General features: G+C 53.4%; 1 protein-coding gene across 1 annotated transcript; it reads left to right on the top strand.

Annotated features, from left to right (window-relative positions):
- Nucleotides 1–458: 458 nt before the first annotated feature.
- On the top strand, nt 459–9,613 carry pex11b (peroxisomal biogenesis factor 11 beta). Its single transcript, XM_085978559.1, has 4 exons — nt 459–638; nt 4,713–4,828; nt 5,611–5,812; nt 7,730–9,613. The coding sequence occupies exons 1-4, from the start codon at nt 583–585 to the stop codon at nt 8,067–8,069; spliced, it is 714 nt and encodes a 237-aa protein (XP_085834685.1). The 5' UTR covers nt 459–582; the 3' UTR covers nt 8,070–9,613.
- The last annotated feature ends 4,812 nt before the right edge of the window (nt 9,614–14,425 follow it).

Here is a 14,425-nt window from a genome sequence, read left to right as displayed (position 1 = left end):
ATTCCCCGAGAGTCCAAAAATCCATCGATCTCAGCCTTGAATATACTCAACGACTGAGCATCCACAGCCCTCTGGGGCAGAGAATTCCAAAGATTCACCGCCCTCTGAGTGAAGAAATTCCTCCTCATCTCAGTCCTCAATGGCCGACCCCTTATCCCGAGACTGTGACCCCTGGTTCTAGACTCTCCAGCCAGGGGGAAACAGCCTCTCAGCATTGACCCTGATATTGTATGATGTGTGTGTTGTGTCATGGCGTGGATTGTGTGGGACATGTGCATATTTTGACTGACATGTTATTCTGTGTGCATTGCATGACGTGCGGCGTGTGCGCTGCATGACGGGCGAGCCTGGCGTGCCCATGCCCGTGCCCTGCAAGGTGCCAATGATCTGGGATCTGGATGGAGGGGGTGATTGGTTGCTTGTCATGTGACCTGTGCACCCGGCGTCACGTGACCCCGGGCAGTGGCAGCCTGTGACGTCAGAGGAGCAGCAGCCGCCTTCTGACCGCCGCTCGGCTCCAGCCGGGGAGGAGCCGCCATCTTGTTTTCTTTTCTCTCTCCTCTCGCAAAAAACCACGGCGCCATGGACGCCTGGGCCCGCTTCGCGGCCCAGAGCCAGGCCCGGGACCGCGTATTCAGGTAAATCCCGACCATCAAAATCCCCCCTGCGTGCGGCTGGCACCGTACGCCTCGCCCTCTCCGTCTCCCTGCCGCGACCGCTAATGGCCGCTGTCCCCGGCGCCACAACCCAACGTGCTGGCGGCCGGGCTGGCACCGCCCCCTTTTCCGCCTCCGCCGACACCAATTGGCCGGTTTGCACAGCCGCAGGCGGGACCCTGTTGTCTGATTGGCCCAACGGCCTGTCACTCAATTCAACCCTGCCTTTGCTCCCCTCCCATCGCCATCATCAAGTTGGTGTGAGGCGCACTGGTGCAATTTTGCGCATTTGAACATTACACTGAGAGAGGGCTGTGTATCAGTGTTTCATGCAGTTTTAAATTGGCATTTCGATTATTATCTACTTGCATTATCTATAAATATGAATATTTAATTCATTATCTATAAATATAAATATCATCTATTGATGGTCCAGCTGCATGGATCATTAAAATGTCATGAACAGGTGTAGAAAATAATCTAAAATGTGACTGGAATGCTGGCCTTTATAGCTAGATGACTAGAGTACAAGGAGGTGGAAGTTATACCGCAGCTCCACAAAACCCTGGTTAGACCAGACCCGGAGTACTGCGAGCAGTTCTGGGCACCACACCTTAGGAAGGTTATTTTGGCCTTGGATGCAGATTCACCCTTCGTAGAAAGGAAGACTCGCATCTCTACAGCGCCTTTCACAACCACCAGACGTCCCAAAGCGCTTTACAGCAAATCAAGTACTTTTTTTTGAAGTGTAGGCACAGCTGCAATGTAGGATACTCCAATTTGCGCACAGCAAGCTCCCACAAATGTGATGAAGACCAGATCACTTGTTCTGGTGGTGTTGGTTGAGGGATAAATATTGGCCCCAGGACACCGGGGAGAAATAGTGGCCATAGGATCTTTTATGTCAACCCAGAAAGGGCCTCCCAGTTTAACGTCTCATCCGAAAGACGGCACCTCCAACAGTGTGGCGCTCCCTCAGTACCGCCCCTCCGACAGTGCGGCGCTCCCTCAGTACTGCCCCTCCGACAGTGCGGCGCTCCCTCAGTACTGCCCCTCCGACAGTGCGGCGCTCCCTCAGTACTGCCCCTCCGACAGTGCGGCGTTCCCTCAGTAGTGCCCCTCCAACAGTGCGGCACTCCCTCAGTACTGCCCTTCTGACAGTGCGGCGCTCCCTCAGTACTGCCCTTCTGACAGTGCAGCGCTCCCTCAGTACTGCCCCTCCGACAGTGCGGCGCTCCCTCAGTAGTGCCCCTCTGACAGTGCGGCGCTCCCTCAGTACTGCCCCCTCCGACAGTGCGGCGCTCCCTCAGTACTGCCCCTCCGACAGTGCGGCGCTCCCTCAGTACTGCCCCCTCCGACAGTGCGGCGCTCCCTCAGTACTGCCCCTCCGACAGTGCGGCGCTCCCTCAGTACCGCCCCTCCGACAGTGCGGCGCTCCCTCAGTACCGCCCCTCCGACAGTGCGGCGCTCCCTCAGTACTGCCCCTCCGACAGTGCGGCGCTCCCTCAGTACTGCCCATCCGACAGTGCGGCGCTCCCTCAGTACTGCCCCTCCGACAGTGCGGCGCTCCCTCAGTACTGCCCATCCGACAGTGCGGCGCTCCCTCAGTACTGCCCCTCCGACAGTGCGGCGCTCCCTCAGTACCGCCCCTCCGACAGTGCGGCGCTCCCTCAGCACCGCCCCTCCGACAGTGCGGCGCTCCCTCAGTACCGCCCCTCCGACAGTGCGGCGCTCCCTCAGTACCGCCCCTCCGACAGTGCGGCGCTCCCTCAGTACTGCCCCTCCGACAGTGCGGCGCTCCCTCAGTACCGCCCCTCCGACAGTGCGGCGCTCCCTCAGTACTGCCCCTCCGACAGTGCGGTGCTCCCTCAGTACCGCCCCTCCGACAGTGCGGCGCTCCCTGCACTGGAAGTGTCAGCCTGGATTTTTGTGCTCTAGTCTCTGGAGTGGGATTTGAACCCACGACCTTCGAACTGAGAAGCGAGATTGCTACCCACTGTGCCACGGCTGACACGATGAAAAAATTTTAATGAAAAATTAAGAAATTTATTATTTATATTTATAGAAACTTGCATTTCTCCAGCGCCTTTCACAACCTCAGGACGTCCCAAAGCGCTTTACAGCCAATGAAGTACTTTTTTGAAGTGTAGTCACTGTTGTAATGTGGGAAACGCGGCAGCCAATTTGCGCACAGCAAGCTCCCACAAACAGCAATGTGATAATGACCGAATCATCAGTTTTAGTAATGTTGAATTTATTTATGGGTAATAAATTCATTATTTATATTTACAGATAATGAATTATTTATATTTATAGGAACAGGAAATCATTCAGCCCCTCGAGCCTGTTCCACCATTCAGTGAGATCATGGCTGATCTACGACCTAACTCCATCTACCCGCCTTTGGCCCATATCTCTTAATACCCTTGGTTAACAGAAAACTACCAACCGCAGATTTAAAATTAACAATTGACCCAGCATCAACTATCGTTCGCGGAAGAGAGTTCCAAACTTCTACCACCCTTTGTGTGTAGAAGTGTTTCCTAATTTCACTCCTGAAAGGTCTGGCTCTAATTTTTAGACTCTGCCCCCTAGTCCTAGACTCCCCAACCAGCAGAAATAATTTCTCTCTATCTGTTCCCCTTAATATCCTGAAAACTTCAATCAGATCACCCCTTAACCGTCTAAATTCTAGGGAATACAACCCTAGTTTGTTTAATCTCTCCTGGTAATTTAACCCTTGGAGTCCGGGTATCATTCTGGTAAACCTACGCTGCACTCCCTCCAAGGCCAATATATCCTTCCTAAGGTGTGGTGCCCAGAACTGCTCACAGTGCTCCAGGTGTGGTCTAACAAGGGTATTCTATAGCTGCAGCTTGAATTTTACCCCCTCGTATTCTAGTCCTTCAGATATAGTATCAACCGTGGCTCAGTGGGTATCTCTCTCGCCTCGGAGTCAGAAGGTTGTGGGTTCGAGTCCCACCCCAGGGTCTTGAGCACAAAAATCTAGACTGACTCTCCCAGTGCAGTACTGAGGGAGCGCCGCACTGTCGGAGGGGCGGTACTGAGGGAGCGCCGCACTGTCGGAGGGGCGGTACTGAGGGAGCGCCGCACTGTCGGCGGGGCAGTACTGAGGGAGCACCGCACTGTCGGAGGGGCGGTACTGAGGGAGCGCCGCACTGTCGGAGGGGCGGTACTGAGGGAGCGCCGCACTGTCGGAGGGGCGGTGCTGAGGGAGCGCCGCACTGTCGGAGGGGCGGTACTGAGGGAGCGCCGCACTGTCGGAGGGGCGGTACTGAGGGAGCGCCGCACTGTCGGAGGGGCGGTACTGAGGGAGCGCCGCACTGTCGGAGGGGCGGTACTGAGGGAGCGCCGCACTGTCGGAGGGGCGGTACTGAGGGAGCGCCGCACTGTCGGAGGGGCGGTACTGAGGGAGCGCCGCACTGTCGGAGGGGCGGTACTGAGGGAGCGCCGCACTGTCGGAGGGGCGGTACTGAGGGAGCGCCGCACTGTCGGAGGGGCGGTACTGAGGGAGCGCCGCACTGTCAGAGGGCCAGTACTGAGGGAGCGCCTCACTGTCGGAGGGGCGGTACTGAGGGAGCGCCGCACTGTCAGAGGTGCCATCTTTTGGATGACACATTAAACCGAGGCCCCGTCTACTCTCTCAGGTGGACATAAAAGATCCCATGGCACTAATTGAAGAAGAGCAGGGGGAGTTCTCCCCGGTGTCCGGGGGCCAATATTTATCCCTAAACCAACATCACTAAAACAGATGATCTGGTCAGTATGACACTGCTGTTTGTGGGAGCTTGCTGTGCGCAAATTGGCTGTCGCGTTTCCCACATTACAACAGCGACTACACTTCAAAAAGTACTTCATTGGCTGTAAAGCGCTTTGGGACGTCCTGAGCTGGAGAAATGCGAATCTTTTTTCTTTTTCTTGTCACTGCATGAGAACATGCCTTTATCGGGCGGGGAGCCGAGATATATCGTTCGGGCGGGGGATCACTGTCGATACAGCTGGAGACGTAACCTGCTTTCATTCGCTGTGTTTCAGAGCTGCTCAGTATGCCTCTGCTTTGGTGGCTTACTCTCTACATAAGAGCGGGGCGAGTCCGGAGCTGGTTGTCCGCATCAAACAGCTGGAGGCTCACCTGAGCTTGGGACGCAAGTGTGAGTGTGACAATCTAAACCCGTCAGCAGCTCCTGGTCTCTTTTTTTTGTATTCATCAAGCTAAGGCATGTCAGTGCCGGGGAATGCAATGCTTCACGTTCCGGAGATCCCATTGGGACCATTACAGATCAGCTCTAACATGGGTTAGATACAGAGTAAAGCTCCCTCTACACCGTCCCATCAAACACTCCCAGGGCAGGTACAGCACGGGTAAGATACAGAGTAAAGCTCCCTCTACACTGTCCCATCAAACACTCCCAGGGCAGGTACAGCACGGGTCAGATACAGAGTAAAGCTCCCTCTACACTGTCCCATCAAACACTCCCAGGGCAGGTACAGCACGGGTTAGATACAGAGTAAAGCTCCCTCTGCACTATCGGAGGGGCCATCTTTTGGGTGAAATGTTAAACCGAGGCGCCGTCTGCCCTCTCGGGCGCGTGTTAAAGATAATGCGGCCACTTTTGGAAGTAGAGGAGGGGGAGTTCACACACACACACACACCCTCCCCCGGTGTCGTGGTGCCAACATTTATTCGTCCACCAACATCACTTCAAAAAAAACAAACACAGGTGATCGGGTCATTCGCACAATGCTGTTGGTGGGATCTTGCTGTACGCAAGTTGACTGCCGCGTTTCCGACATCACAATCACATTTCAACAAAAGCGCTTTGGTGGCTGCAAAGTGCTTTGGCACGGCCTGAGGTGGGTGGAAGGCGCTATAGAAATACAAATTGCTGCAATGTTGTTGTTTGTTTTTTGTCTCCGCTTTATTCCACACCAGTGTTTCGGCTGGGCAATTCGGCGGAGACCCTCGAGGCCGCCAAGCGGGCGATTCACCTGTCGGACCTGGTGCTGCGGTTCTGCGTCACCGTCGGCCACCTGAACCGGGCCATGTACTTCGGCTGCGATAACCTGCTGTGGGCCGGCAAGGTGGGCCTGGCCCCCAGACTGGACCAGGAGAAGTGGAGCCAGCGCTCGTTCAGGTAGGCCGGAACCCGTGCGTGTCACCGTCGGCCCTGCGGCGCGCTTCGCCCTCCACCCGCGCAGCGCAGGAGAGGGGCCATTCGGGCCCCCCGTCGCGTCTGGTCCCGGCCTCTTTGAACGAGCTGTCCAATTAGTCCCTCTTTGCCCATACCCCCCTCCACCTTTTTTCCTTTTAGAAACACAGAAGATAGGAGCAGGAGTAGGCCATTCGGCCCCTCGAGCCTGCTCCGCCATTCAATGAGATCATGGCTGATCATCCAAATTCACTACCCTGTCCCTGCCTTCTCCCCATATCCCTTGATCCCTTTAGCCTTAAGAAATATATCCAACTCCTTCTTGAATATATTTAATGAATTGGCCTCAACTGCCTTCTGTGGTAGAGAATTCCACAGGTTCACCACTCTCTGGGTGAAGAAATTCCTCCTCATCTCTGTCCTAAATGGCTTACCCCTTATCCTTAGACTGTGACCCCTGGTTCTGGACTCCCCGCCATCGGGAACATCCTTCCTGCATCCAGTCTGTCTAGTCCTGTCAGAATTTTATAAGTTTCAATGAGATTCCCTCTCATTCTTCTAAACTCCAGCGAGTATAAGCCCAATCGACCCAATCTCTCCTCATACGTCATTCCTGCCATCCCAGGTATCAGCCTGGTGAACCTTCGCTGCACTCCCTCCGTGGCAAGAACATCCTTCCTCAGATAAGGCGACCAAAACTGCACACAATACTCAAGGTGTGATCAAGTATTTATCCCATTTCCCTTTTGAAAGTTCCTAATGAATCTGCTTCCACCGCCCTTTCAGGTAGCGCGTTCCAGATCACAACAACTCGCTGTGTAAAGAAACATTCTCCTCATCTCCCCCTCTGGTTCTTTTGCCAATTTTCTTAAATCCGTGTCCTCTGGTCACCGACCCTCCTGCCACTGGAAACAGTTTATGAACATGAGAATTAGGAGCAGGAGTCGGCCATTCGGCCCCTCGAGCCTGCTCCGCCATTCAATGAGATCATGGCTGATCTGCGACCTCATCTCCACTTTCCCGCCCGATCCCCATATCCCTCGATTCCCCGAGAGTCCAAAAATCTCTCGATCTCAGCCTTGAATATACTCAACGACTGAGCCTCCACAGCCCTCTGGGGCAGAGAATTCCAAAGATTCACCGCCCTCTGAGTGAAGAAATTGCTCCTCATCTCAGTCCTCAATGGCCGACCCCTTATCCTGAGACTGTGACCCCTGGTTCTAGACTCTCCAGCCAGGGGGAAACAGCCTCTCAGCATCTACCCTGTCAATCCCCCTCAGAATCTTGTATGTTTCAATGAGATCACCTCTCATTCTTCTAAACTCCAGAGAGTATCGGCCCAATCTACTCAATCTCTCATCATAGGACAATCCTCTCATCCCAGGAATCAATCGAGTGAACCTTTGTTGCACCGCCTCCAAGGCAAGTATATCCTTCCTTAGATAAGATATCCTTCCTTAAATGTATCCTATGTCACAAAACTGTGCACAGTACTCCAGGTGTGGTCTCACCAAGGCCCTGTACAATTGTAGCAAGACTTCCTTACTTTTATACTCGAACCCCCTTGCAATAAAGACCAACATGCCATTTGCCTTCCTTATTGCTTGCTGTACCTGCATGCCAGCTTTCTGTGTTTCTTGCACGAGGACACCCAAATCTCTTTCGGCACCTTAAAGGTGAATGCAAGTTGTTGCCCGGTCGGTACAGGCAGCCGATGGGCTCTGGCTCCTTTGTAGGTGCCTCTGGCGTCAGTTCCGCAGCTGCCCGGGACCCCTTTACCGCAACCCCCCCCCCCCCCTTGCCCTCCCCCTTTGTTGAAGGGATGCAACTTGATCTTTGCCTCGTGTTCTGCCCGCTCGTGTCATTCTGACCTTGTGATTCGTCCCGCCTCCCTCCCCCCAGGTACTACCTCTTTGCCCTCATCATGAACCTGAGCCGCGACGCCTACGAGCTCAGCGTGCTGGCGGAGCGCGAGGCCCGGAGCCGCGGGAAAGCGGGCGCGGCGGAGGGCGACGGCAGCGGGGTCGCGGGCAGGGCGCGGCTGGGGCTGCTGTGCCGCGTGCTGCGGACCAACCCCCCCTTGCTGCTGGACATCCTGAAGAACTGCTGCGACCTCTTCATCCCTCTGGACCGGCTGGGCCTGCTCAAGACCAACGCGGGCGTGGTGGCCTTCTGCGGCTTATCTTCCTCCGTCCTCTCGATCCTCACCATCTCCCAGCCCTGGCTGAAGCTGAAGCCGTAATGCAGGCGAGGAGGCCAACTTGCTTGTCAATAAAAAAAAAGACGGGACCATACAGGGAACAAAAGACTGAATTTGTGTTCCTTTTATATTATTATTAATTAATAAAAAGGGAGTGAGTATTAACACAACTGTGTCAGCCAATGAGTTGGAGGCAGGGCGGGACGTGCTCGGGACTGTCATTTAATTGGCAAACAACAAACAGAGTCTACTTACTCAGCCAACAACAAACAGAGTCTATTTGCTCAGCAAACAACAGTCTACTTACTCAGCCAACAACAAACAGAGTCTATTTGCTCAGCAAACAACAGTCTACTTACTCAGCCAACAACAAACAGAGTCTATTTGCTCAGCAAGCAACAGTCTATTTACTCAGCCAACAACAGAGTCTGTTTGCTCAGCAAACAACAGTCTACTTACTCAAACCAACAACAAAGAGTCTATTTGCTCAGCAAACAACAGTCTATTTACTCAAGCCAACAACAAACAGAGTCTATTTAAACAGAGCCTCTACGAACTGCTGCAAAACAGAACTCGCGACCGAAACTGCAGCACAGTCTTCCGACAAAAGCAGGATTATTTCTCCAGCAAAATGCAGTGAGTGGGGGATGGTTTCAGGATATGAATTATGTGCGTAATTGCAACGTCGGAGTACCGGAGTTGAGGGAACTCCGCACTGGGAAAGCGGAGAGGGCGCTCTCGGGCCTGGGCACTTGGTGTCGGCATCGATCACAGCACGGGTTAAAAGCAGAGTGAAGCTCCTTTTTCTGGTCTAATGGTATCACTAAATTACCCCCCCCCACCCGCCGTGTCGTTCTCTGTGGACCGTTCCCAGTTACTTTGTGCCTCGGAATGATCGCTTCCCCCACCGCACCCCCCCCCCCGACCAATGCCAGTGTGAGATGGCTCCCATTTCCTGTGACCCGTTGTAAAGGACCTCCACACGTAAATCCCGAGGGGGAAACAGAACTGGCCGGTGGATTTCGGAAGCCAGTTACACTGCCGGTGCCCCCTGATGGTGAGATGAGGTCAACGGAATCGGAGGCTGCATCTGGGGTTGCTACAGCAGGGCGAGTGCTCCAGGCCAGAGTTCCTGCTCCTCATCGCTGTCCCATCAGGAATACAAATTCGGAAGAAAAGAAACCCGCCGACGTGGTCGTCATGCAGGGGGTTGGAATCGTCTGTGATGCCTGCGCCAGTCGAATAGCTCGCCGACTTCCATCACCCAAGCAGCCGCTCCGTCGATAGCGCCTTTGCGAGAGGGGATGCAGCAAAGCATTGCATGCACAGGTGCTGCCGTCTTATCTGTTGTTGATCGAAATGAAGGGGCCCAGCCTGTCTCCTCCTTCAGTAACTTGTGGCTCTTGTGTCCTTCGTGAACTGGGACACCTTGCCTCTTCTCTTCCATCTGCGGCAGCTCTGGATTCTTGGGTCATGAGTTGATTATTTGCTACAACAAACGAGATTTGTTTTTGAACGTTGTCAACCTCTCGCTCTCTTTCTCCCTGAACGCAAATGATTCCATGATTAAAATAACGATGACACTTTGTTTTAGTTTTTCATTAATGGGCTTGGGGTGAAATGCTAAATGGCTGAATTCTCCACTATTTTTCAGCAGTTCCTGTGTGTGCCTGAGTGCGTGCATGTGAAGACTTGCATATCTCCAGCGCCTTTCACCCCCTCAGGACGTCCCAAAGCGCTTCTCAGCCAATGAAGTACTTTTTTTGAAGTGTGGTCACTGTTGTAATGTAGAAAATGCGGCAACCAGTTGGCACACAGCAAGCTCCCACAGACAGCAATGTGATAATGACCAGATCATCTGTTGTTTAGTGATGTTGATTGAGGGATAAATATTGGCCCCCAGGACACCGGGGAGAACTCCCCCCCTGCTCTTCTTCCAGTAGTGGCCGCGGGATCTTTTACGTCCACCCGAGAGGGCAGACAGGGCATCGGTTTAATGTCTCATCTGAAAGAGGGCACCTCCGACAGTGCAGCGTTCCCTCAGTACTGCCCCTCCGACAGTGCGGCGCTCCCTCAGTACTGCCCCTCCGACAGTGCGGCGCTCCCTCAGTACTGCCCCTCCGACAGGGCGGCGATCCCTCAGTACTGCCCCTCCGACAGGGCGGCGCTCCCTCAGTACTGCCCCTCCAACAGTGCGGCGCTCCCTCAGTACTGCCCCTCCGACAGGGCGGCGCTCCCTCAGTAGTGCCCCTCCGACAGTGCGGCGCTCCCTCAGTACTGCCCCTCCGACAGTGTGGTGCTCCCTCAGTACCGCCCCTCCGACAGTGCAGCATTCCCTCAGTACTGTCCCTCCGACAATGCGGTGCTCCCTCAGTACCGCCCCTCTGACAGTGCAGCGTTCCCTCAGTACTGTCCCTCCGACAATGCGGTGCTCCCTCAGTACTGTCCCTCCGACAGTGCGGCGCTCCCTCAGTACTGCCCCTCCGACAGTGCGGTGCTCCCTCAGTACTGCCCCTCCGACAGTGCTGCGTTTCCTCATTACTGCCCCTCCGACAGTGCGGCGCTCCCTCAGTACTGCCCCTCCGACAGTGCGACGCTCCCTCAGTACTGACCCTCCGACAGTGCGGCGCTCCCTCAGTACCGCCCCTCCGACAAAGCGGCACTCCCTCAGTACCGCCCCTCCGACAGTGCGGCGCTCCCTCAGTACCGCCCCTCCGACAGTGCAGCATTCCCTCAGTACTGTCCCTCCGACAATGCGGTGCTCCCTCAGTACCGCCCCTCCGACAGTGCGGCGCTCCCTCAGTACCGCCCCTCTGACAGTGCAGCGTTCCCTCAGTACTGTCCCTCTGACAATGCGGTGCTCCCTCAGTACTGTCCCTCCGACAGTGCGGCGCTCCCTCAGTACTGTACTGGGAGTGTCAGCCTGGATCATGGGCTCAAGTCTCTGGAGTGCGACTCGAACCCTTTGGGACGTCCTGAGGCTGTGAAAGGCGCTACATAAATGCAAGTCTGTCTTACTGAGTAAATTGAAATGTTGCAGTGTTTAATTTCAGCCAGTAGATGGAGTGTGGCACCGTATGCAACAGCTAAACGTGACTGAATTGTAAAACACCACCATTCCAAGTTAATCCTTGACATTCTCCGATCTTGGTCAAATAAAGCCAACAACAAAAAGTAAATTACCCCCAGGCCCCCTCTTCTCTCCCTCCGCCGTGGCTCAGTGGGCAGCTCTCTCTCGCCTCTGAGTCAGAACGTCGTGGGTTCAAGCCCCCACTGCAGAGACTTGAGCACATAATCCAGGCCGGCACTCCCAGTACAGTGCTGAGGGGGCGCCGTACTGTCGGAGGGGCAGTACTGAGGGAGCGCTGCACTGTCGGAGGGGCAGTACTGAGGGAGCGCCGCACTGTCGGAGGGGCAGTACTGAGGGAGTGCCGCACTGTCGGAGGGGCAGTACTGAGGGAGCGCTGCACTGTCGGAGGGGCAGTACTGAGGGAGCGCCGCACTGTCGGAGTGGCAGTACTGAGGGAGCGTCGCACTGTCGGAGGAGGCAGTACTGTCGGAGGAGGCAGTTCTGAGGGAGTGCCGCACCGTCGGAGGGGCGATACTGAGGGAGCGCCACACTGTCGGAGGGGCGGTACTGAGGGAGCGCCGCACTGTCGGGCGATACTGAGGGAGCGCCGCACTGTCGGAGGGGCGGTACTGAGGGAGCGCCACACTGTCGGAGGTGCCGTCTTTCGGATGAGACGTTAAACCGAGGCCCCGTCTGCCCTCTAAGGTGGATGTAAAAGATCCCACGGCCACTATTGGAAGAAGAGCAGGGGGAGTTCTCCCCAGTGTCCTGGGGCCAGTATTTATCCCTCAACCAACATCACTAAAACAGATGATCTAGTCATTTATCACATTGCAGTTTGTGGGATCTTATTGTGCACAAATTGCCTGCCGCATTCTCCTACATTACAACAGTGACTACACTTCAAAATTCTTTCTTTTTATGTGGTTGATTTTTAATGCCCTCTGAAATGTGTATCTCTGTGCCTCTGTATCTCTCTGTGTCTGTGTCTCTATCTGTGTGCCTCTACCTCCCTCTTTACCTGTGTGTTTATCTGTGTGTGTGTCTCTCTCTCTCTGTCTCTATCTCTCTGTGTCCCTATCACTGTGTGCCATGTCACTCTATCTGTGTGTGTCTCGCTGTCTTGTATCTGTTGTGCGTGTGTCTTTGTGTGTGTGTGTCTGTCTCTATCTCTGTAAGAACATAAGAATTAGGAGCAGGAGTCGGCCATACGGCCCCTCGAGCCTGCTCCGCCATTCAATAAGATCATGGCTGATCATCGACCTCAACTCCACTTTCCCGCCCGATCCCCATATCCCTCGATTCCCCGAGAGTCCAAAAATCTCTCGATCTCAGCCTTGAATATACCCAACGACCAAGCCTCCACAGCCCTCTGGGGCAGAGAATTCCAAAGATTCACCGCCCTCTGAGTGAAGAAATTCCTCCTCATCTCAGTCCTCAATGGCCGACTCCTTATCCTCAGACTGTGACCCCTGGTTCTAGACTCTCCAGCCAGGGGGAAACAGCCTCTCACCATCTACCCTGTCAATCCCCCTCAGAATCTGATATGTTTCAATGAGATCGCCTCTCATTCTTCTAAACTCCAGAGAGTATCGGCCCAATCTACACAATCTCTCCTCATAGGACAGCCCTCTCATCCCAGGAATCAATCTGGTGAACCTTCGCTGCACCGCCTCCAAGGCAAGTACAGGAAACTTTGTGATATCCGGCACCGACGGGACCGAGCTGGTGCCGATCTATCAAAACTGCCGGACATACCAGCGTTAATGTTGAAGCATACGGAGCTTTTCATCTCCGTATCTGACAACAAACACTGTTGCTTAGCAACAGCTTCTAAACAGTCGGCCGGTACCTTGGAAGCGTCTCTGTAGCTTAGCAACAGCTTCAGAAAGACTTTCCAGAGCCTGACTGTTGAAAAAAAAAGCCACGAGAAGAAAAAAAACCTAACAAAACGGCTCCTGATTTTTGCCGGTGGCTCTAGCTTACCGGACACTTAGCCTCCAGATAACACAAAGTTTCCTGTATATCCTTCCTTAGATAAGGAGACCAAAACACTGCACAGTACTCCAGGTGTGGTCTCACCAAGGCCCTGTATAATTGTAGCAAGACTTCCTCACTCTTATACTCCAACCCCCTTGCAATAAAGGCCAACATGCCATTTGCCTTCCTTATTGCTTGCTGTACCTGCACGCTAGCTTTCTGTGTTTCTCGCACGCGGACACCCAAATCTCTCTGAACACCAACATTTGAAAGTTTCTCACCATTTAAAAAATATTCTGTTTTTCTATTCTTCCTACCAAAGTGAATAACCTCACATTTCCCCACATTATACACCATCTGCCACCTTACTGCCCACTCACTCAGTCTATCTATATCCCTTTACAGACTCTGTGTTCTCCTCACAGCTTACTGTCCCACCTAGCTTTGTATCGTCAGCAAACTTGGATACGTTACACTCGGTCCCTTCATCTAGGTCATTAATATAGATTGTAAATAACTGAGGCCCCAACACTGATCCTTGCGGCACCCCACTAGTTACAGCCTGTCAACCTGAAAAAGATCCGTTTATCCCTACTCTCTGTTTTCTGTCCGTTAACCAATCCTCTATCCATGCTATTATATTACCCCCAACCCCATGAGCCCTAATCTTGTGTAATAACCTTTTATGTGGCACCTTATCGAACGCCTTTTGGAAATCCAAATATACTACATCCACTGGTTCCCCTTTATCTACCCTGCTAGCTACATCCTCAAAAAACTCTTAATAAATTTGTCAAACGCCATTTCCCTTTCATAAAACCATGTTGACTCTGCCTAACCATGTTATGATTTTCTAAGTGTCCTGATACCACGTCCTTAACAATGGATTCCAGCATTTTCAGCTAACTGGCCTGTAGATCCCTGTTTTCTCTCTCCCTCCTTTCTTGAATAGCGGTGTCACATTTGCGACCTTCCAATCCACTGGGACCATTCTAGAATCTAGGGAATTTTGGAAGATCACAACCAATGCACCCACTATCTCTGCAGCCACCTCTTTTAGAACCCCAGGATGTAGGCCCTCAGGTCCAGGGGATTTGTCGGCTTTTAGTCCCATTAGTTTCTCTAGTCCTTTTTCTCTACTCATATTAATTACATTAAGTTCCTCACCCTCATTTGACCCTTGGTTCCCCACCATTTGTGTCTCTCTTTATCTCTGTGTGTCTCTGTCTCTCTGCCTCTGTGTGTGTTTCGTTATCTCTGTGTGTCACTGTATCTGTTGTGCATGTGTGTGTCTGTCTCTCTCTGTATATGTGTCTGTGCGTGTATATCTGTGTGTGTCTATCTCTCT

This window comes from Somniosus microcephalus, unplaced genomic scaffold (genome assembly GCF_052327205.1).
Source record: "Somniosus microcephalus isolate GS21.2 unplaced genomic scaffold, FLI_Smic_1.0 unresolved_chr7, whole genome shotgun sequence".
Classification (NCBI taxonomy): Eukaryota; Metazoa; Chordata; class Chondrichthyes; order Squaliformes; family Somniosidae; genus Somniosus; species Somniosus microcephalus.
This window is presented reverse-complemented; position numbering and strand designations above follow the sequence as displayed.